This window comes from Rhagoletis zephyria, unplaced genomic scaffold (assembly GCF_001687245.7).
Source record: "Rhagoletis zephyria isolate East Lansing unplaced genomic scaffold, Rhagoletis_zephyria_1.1 Rzeph_scaffold_00627, whole genome shotgun sequence".
In the NCBI taxonomy this organism is placed as follows: Eukaryota; Metazoa; Arthropoda; class Insecta; order Diptera; family Tephritidae; genus Rhagoletis; species Rhagoletis zephyria.
This window is the reverse complement of record NW_016157711.1, coordinates 41225-48012: the sequence shown is the minus strand read 5'-3', so window position 1 is coordinate 48012 and position 6788 is coordinate 41225. Positions and strand designations below refer to the sequence as shown.

The 6788-nt window shown below is 35.8% G+C and overlaps 3 protein-coding genes across 3 annotated transcripts in view; 1 reads left to right on the top strand and 2 right to left on the bottom strand.

Annotated features, from left to right (window-relative positions):
* Nucleotides 1-6788, bottom strand: part of Kr-h1 (Kruppel homolog 1) — a 96483-nt gene that overhangs the window by 66933 nt on the left and 22762 nt on the right. The window lies entirely within an intron of this gene.
* Nucleotides 56-2298, top strand: LOC108360779 (uncharacterized). Its single transcript, XM_017613207.1, has 4 exons — nt 56-478; nt 535-702; nt 768-1045; nt 1817-2298. Exons 1-4 carry the CDS (start codon nt 159-161, stop codon nt 2269-2271), a joined length of 1221 nt encoding a protein of 406 aa, XP_017468696.1. The 5' UTR covers nt 56-158; the 3' UTR covers nt 2272-2298.
* On the bottom strand, nt 2347-4725 carry LOC108360781 (uncharacterized). Its single transcript, XM_017613213.1, has 4 exons — nt 4639-4725; nt 4118-4163; nt 3851-4010; nt 2347-3775 (listed from the first exon to the last, which is right to left on the bottom strand). The coding sequence occupies exons 2-4, from the start codon at nt 4158-4160 to the stop codon at nt 3583-3585; spliced, it is 396 nt and encodes a 131-aa protein (XP_017468702.1). The 5' UTR covers nt 4161-4163; nt 4639-4725; the 3' UTR covers nt 2347-3582.

Genomic DNA, 6788 nt, shown 5'->3' with positions numbered 1-6788 from the left:
AACTTCGCCGAATTGGGCGATGCCGTCGTTCACCGGTCGCCCTGCTAATTCGCCTACTTTAACACAATTAGAGCGGCGGCGAACACAGCTGATGCAATTATTTGACACTGAAAATTTTTTCTGCAGAGTGATTGAAATATCTGTACATTAATTTCAATATGAATGAAATCTCGCGGTTAATACGCATTATCAAAATTATAAATATTATGTGCGTGATGGTGAAGATGTATTTGCTTGTGCGCCAACGATTAAAGAGGAGATGGTGGGTACGTCCAGTAAATCTTACTAGACAACGTCTTGGTTTCCATGAAACCTGTTTTGCCCAATTAAAACTGAACGATAAGGAGGATTTCTTTAAAGCAACACGAATGAGTGTCACCAAGTTCAATGTCCTTTTAACTCTGCTTAGAGAAAAGCTTCAACGGTTTTCCAGGAGAGAACCAATAAACGAAGAGATCCGCTTGGGAATTACTTTGACGTAATTAAGTTCATATAGATGTAAACACATTTAAGTAACCAAAAATATTCCCTCAGATACTTATCACAAGGCTGCAGTCCACAGTTTTTGGCTTGGACCCACAAAATTGGCGTTTCTACAATAAGAAACATAATTTACGAAACATGTGATGCGATTTGGAGCGAATTACATTCAGTATATGTTTCCCCACCAAATGAAAGAGAGTGGAAGGACATTGCCGACAGGTTTGCCAACAAATTTTTAGCCTGTGTGCTCAATAAATAATGTTTTCATGTACATATATGGAAAGGTTTTATGTGAAGACAGGAATGCCGCATTGCCTTGGTGCAATAGACGGTAAACACATAAGAATAGTTTGCCCTAAGCGTAGTGGTTCTCTCTACTACAATTATAAAAAGACATTTAGTATCGTCTTAATGGCAATGTGTGATCCCGACTATTCGTTCGTGTTTGTCGATGTAGGTGCGTTGGGAAGCCAAAGCGATGGTGGAATCTTCGCTCGTAGTGCCTTTGGAAACATGATACTGAGAAACAATCTTGAACTTCCTCCTGCTGATAATCTTCCCGGTAAGTTAAATATGTATTAACATATACAGGACTACGGAGAAGGTCGTCTTAGATACTTAAGGAAATTATTATTAAGGTCACTTCTGATTAATTTGGTCATATGAAATGATGATTAAAACGTAACCGTTTTCGAGATATTCGATTTTAAAGATTATTAAATAAATATTTTTGTTTGCTTGTACGACAGTTATTTTTAAATGTTAGTTCAAGGATCCGATTTTTTTCTGTTTCAGTTAAAGAGTATGCGACTTAAACAAAATCATCAATAAAATTTGAACCAGGCTCTGACAGATACAAATGCCTGCTTGATAAAATTTTCAGAAGTGTTTCTTACTTAACATCATTAAAAAATAACTTTTGTATGGAAACTATTCTGTAAATTCTTTTAAAAAGTAGTATGTCCTTTTAGTAAAATGGTGTTATACTTCAATCAAAGAAGTAACCCGAAGGCAGATTGCAGGTTCAACATGTGGAGAGTAAAATTTCATAAGAAAAGAATTAAAAAATACGTTAATAAAACAAACAACTTAACCTATTTATGCATCATAATTCCCATCCACATCGATATCGCCGCCCCTATTCCCGACCAACATTCTCATTTTTTTCCTTAAATTAATCCATTTAAATTTGGGACATTAAGTCATATAACCAAATTAATCAGAAGTAATCTAAATAATAATGTCCTTAAGTATCATATCATATTAAGTAATGTCCTTAAGTATACATATATACATATATATTATGTGTAAGCATTTGAAATTTCATTACTAGGTACAAATACAAGATTTCAATACTATTTTGTGGGAGACAACGCTTTCCCCCTGAAGCCGAACCTAATGCGCCCATATCCAGGTCGGAATTTGTCAACAGCTAAGCAAAACTTTAATAAAAAACTGTCATCTGCCCGAGTACATATTGAAAACGCTTTTGGTATTTTGGCAAATAGATGGCGAATACTCCACACGACTATCCACGCAGCACCGAAAAATTTGGATAAGATAGTACTAGCCACAGTAGTTCTCCACAACTATTTAATGCTTGATAGAAACAGCGGCTACTTCGATCCAAACTTAGTAGATCACGTAGAAAATGGGGTTTTTACACCAGGGACATGGAGACAAACTTCGACAGGAATGACATCCATCCGCATTTCCCAAGCCAACCGTTCTACAGCTGAAGCATTTCAAGCGAGAGATGAATTGGCGGAACATTTACTCAATAATTAAACGTTTTTTTATATTTTAAATGCACTTTATTTCCATTCATTTCATGCTAATAAACGTCCATTTGTTTTTCGTACCGCTTGAGCTACTTAGTTAAATACAGTGTAAATTTATTGAAATTCCATATCCAAGTGTGATCTTCAAGGTTCTATGCGATTTGTTTATATATCAAGAATCATATATGTGTGAAATTTGTACTCATAACTTCACTCCAAATAATAATTTCATAAAAACCAAGAGTCTGCCATGAAAATTCAGTTTGGCACCATATAAAGAATATAAAACTTAAAATTATTCATACATACATAGGTTTCCTGGTATACAGTTTTTACTAAAGTTCCTACTCTGGGACATTTGACCATCATTTCACATAAAAAATTTTCCCTTGAACCCAAATATGAAGTTAGATATAGCCAAATTTAGGGTTTTTGAGATCTGGAAAAAGTACAAACACATAATTGCAAATTTTTTGAACATAGCTGGCCAATCTTAAAATTTCTAAGTTTTTATAAAAATATGGTTAACTGTACAACAAAACCCCCGAAAATCAGAGTTCCAGATTTGTGTCAAAAATCAATTGTAACTTGTATTGTACTAAAATTTAATGGGCTAACAAACTGCATACTCAACTTTTTTTTAAAGAGGGCAAATAAAAAGTGCAGTATTTGAATGAAAATTTGTAGAATTTTCTCTAACTTTACACAAGATCTGGAACTCTGATTTTCGGGGGTTTTGTTGTAGAGTTAACTATATTTTTATAAAAACTTAGCGAAACTTAAAATGTTTTAAAAATAGTTGCCCGTATTGCAAAAAATTCTGTGTACCTAAACTTTATTGATTAACGGTATATGACTGCACTTTTTCAGATCTATAAAAGTCGAAATTAACCATAAATGTACATATATCGAAAACTGGTATACTTGATTATATTTTCATATTTGGATTCAGCAGAAAATTTTACATAAGCAATGAGGTCAAGTGCCACAGACCAGATTTCTTGTAAACTAGAGTATATAAAATGTTTTTTTTTTAATTGAGTTAAATTCACTTTAGATGTTATACATCGATTTGTACTATTAAGAACACATCTTTATCACAAAAACATTTTTTGAATGCATTCATCAGCCGCTGAAAACTCCTAAAATTATTGGAGACCTGCCTTTTTTAATTCATCATACACTACCGCTGCAACTTTACATTCTATGTTACACACATCTCCTTGGGGCAACTTAGCTTCGGAAATTCTATTCGCCAAGCTTTCAAATAAAAGCGAGGTCGTATTTCGCACTTTTTCTGGAGGATTTGTAACAGATGTCAACTCTTTAATAGCGTCTGAGCATTCTTGCATACATCTTTGAACACAGAGGTTACCTCGGCATCCGCCTTCTTTTTTGTTTCTTTCCTTTGGTTCAAAGAGGGCACACTCGCATCTGCATCAACGATTGTAGAGGTGGAACAATCCGCCAAATCTTCAAATAAGATCTCTGGTTCAATATTTCCAACAGTTCTGCAAACAAGAAAAAAACATAAAATACCATCAAAAAATTAATCGTTGCTCCATTAATAACACATAGAAACTTACGGTCTTGAATCAGCGTAATCGTCCAAAAAACTCAGCAATTCCATATATTTCCATTTTTTGCTGGGATTCGGAGCGCCACTACCTGAGGCCAGCAGTTCCGAGCGCTTTCGTTTTTTGTAAGTGTCTCGGAGTCCTTTCCAACGTTTCCGACAAGCGTCCGCTAACAAATAATTTGCATTTAGTTAACAAGTAATCCCATGAATAAGAAAGCATTTCAGCAACAATATTTGTTAATTTGTATTTGATTAATTGAAGCACATCACTTACCACTCATATTCACAGACTGAGCAACTGCTTCCCATATTTCCATCTTTTTGTACACATTTTTATAGTCACTTGAAGCCAAGTTGAATAAACATTCGTTTTGTCTGATTTCTTCAATTAATAACTCATTTATATCCATTTTAATTTATGAATTTATCAATGAATAAAACACAATCAAATCTTCGGCAATTCAAGTTAATTTATAGATGAAATCGTAAACAAAAGAACAGCTGACTTTTCTGCTTCTATTCCCTTTGTAAAATAGGGTGACCATATATTTTAAAATGAGACCTCACATAAAACAAAGGCAAAGCAATAAATTATAGAATAGTTTAATAAAAGAACGAACCTTTAAAACTTCCTACAATTTGAGCAAGATTTTACAAATAACAAAATTACAAATTTATATATAAATAAAAAAGTATTGCGTTTTATTTTCTATCAAAAACATTGAGAAAAAAAACATACGGTCACCTTTGATCTAATTTGCCGCTGACGACTGGCGGCAACGATAGAAATAAAACTATCTCGGCGAAACGGCGCCCGGCGAACTTCGCATTTCGCTTTGGCTGTGTTCAATTTCATGTGCTTGTGGGTGTTCTAATTTTGACAGCGCGAATTTCGCTGTGGTGAGTTCGCCGTTCGCCGGCATTGTATTTCAGCTATTACGAGTGTTTATATATCGAGTTCAGTGAGCCCATATGGTTTATAGATGCACATCGAGTCTATGAGTCCAGATATGAGAGATAGATAGAGAGAGAGAGAGAGAGAGAGATGCGGGCAGGCCGATGAAGCGGTAGCCCATGATGTGACCCTTTGACCATGTATTAATTGGGGGACTCCGTTGGAGGAGTAGGCTGCAGTGCGATGAGCTGGGATTTATTCAGGAATGCCTTAGTACAGAGCTCCATTGTGGCTTGTAAGCCGCAGCATACTACCATACCAAAAATTCCTCCGGGAGTGGAGTGTGAGCGATGCCTAAAGCACCGTGTGATAGCTAAGCAGGGTTAGCGTTGATCATGGCTGAAAATGCCAGCGACTTAACACTTCACTAAGTTCTGCTAAGAGATATTTGAGAATTGCATAAAAGATGCATACTCAATTCAGAACGAGCGAAATACTTTTAAACACTAGTGCGTGTGTATGTTCGCTGCACTTTGTTTTTAGCGGGAGTGCAATACAAGTGCGTGTGAGTGTTCGCTGCAATTGGTTGGCTGGTGAGTATACATTTAATAATTACATACTATGAATGATATTTCTCCGAGTTAAAATAATTGAATAAGCTTTGATATGTTTGTATCAAATTTTGCATACGCTCCTCTTCTAAATCAAATTTGTTTGACTGGAATATATCTTCAAAAACAACTTTTCATTTGTTTCTTCGTATTTCTGCAAAAACCACTCTCCTTACCAATGTGTTTTGTCTAAGCTATAAAATTGTTTAACAACTTTCGTTTCATCAATGGCAATATCAATTGATTGATCGCATAAAAGTGACGCCACTCGGTTATGGTTGCGTCTGCTACGCATACGCATATACATACGTGTATGTAATGTGTATGTGCTTGGTAAACCCATCATAGATGCAACCGTCAATGAAAGTCATTTGAAAGTCAATTGCAAGCAACCAACAATCAGCTTTTGTGGCAAACATTAAAATGACAAATAAAACGTTAACAACACCAATGGGTTTGCGCAAATGCTATTTTATTTGACTGGTTTGTAAGTACATACATACGAGTATAGATACATATATGTGCATTTCTAAAAGCAAAACCATATAGAATGTGCATAGAGGAGCAGCACAAGAGAGTAGGTAATGATGGGCAATTGGCACTTGTCGGCTGTGCAACCAAGCATAATTAGCGCCTATAAAGATTGTGCGTGTGTTCTTAGAGTATGCGTTTGGGCCATGCCAGCAAATTTTCGCCAACAGCAGCGGCAACAATGCAAGACATACAAAGCAACATTAGCAGCTTATTTTGACTCCAAGCCATGCAACGCATGCAGTCATGCAACAAATTGTTTATCATTAAAGTGAATTAGTTTTTCAATTTTCAAATGGACGCCAGAAAATAAAGTAGCAGCGAAGTATTTAGTATGTAGCAAAGCAGCTTTGGCTTTTAACGTAGTAACTTTTTAATAAGCACTCTTTATCGCGGTAGCAAGTGTGCTTGCTCCTCGCAATAATGTTGCATGCAACATGCGGCGCTAATGAAAATCATGGACTTATTAAAATGGACGGTATCGATTCTCATAAAAGATTGGTATACAAAGATGTAATAAAAGTGCGGAAAAGGGTGTCACCCATACCCAAGGCCTCTGCATGGATTTATTTGGGAAAGCATTAGAAAAAAAAATCGGTTTGGAGATGGACTGAGCTTAATTTCGGCAATAAAATAAAACTTGTATTTACTCACATATTATACTTATTTTTTCATTTTCTTTCTGAAAATCTTCGGAAATGCTTCTAGAGTGCCATAATTTTAATCCAAAATCTTTACCCAAAATATTTTGCCCCAGTGAAGAGCTGAGAGGAAGCGTAGGTCACATACTGCTCACCATCGACTTCATTCCGTATCGAAATATGGTAGCCTGCAGCACCACGTTCCAGCATAAAAAGGTCAACCGGGCTGCGTTGTTGCCACTGAATCCCCTATTCGATCATGTTGGG

Bases quoted from the DNA above. Each gene is read 5' to 3' on its own strand.
- LOC108360779 (XM_017613207.1), top strand. From the start codon at position 159: ATGAATGAAATCTCGCGGTTAATACGCATTATCAAAATTATAAATATT. The intron at 703-767 runs GTTTGCCAACAA...ATATATGGAAAG, and splicing joins TGGAAGGACATTGCCGACAG to GTTTTATGTGAAGACAGGAA. The intron at 1,046-1,816 runs GTAAGTTAAATA...TTTCATTACTAG, and splicing joins TCCTGCTGATAATCTTCCCG to GTACAAATACAAGATTTCAA.
- LOC108360781 (XM_017613213.1), bottom strand. From the start codon at position 4,160: ATGGAAATATGGGAAGCAGTTGCTCAGTCTGTGAATATGAGTG. The intron at 4,011-4,117 runs GTAAGTGATGTG...ATTATTTGTTAG, and splicing joins TCAGTCTGTGAATATGAGTG to CGGACGCTTGTCGGAAACGT. The intron at 3,776-3,850 runs GTAAGTTTCTAT...TCTTGTTTGCAG, and splicing joins GATTACGCTGATTCAAGACC to AACTGTTGGAAATATTGAAC.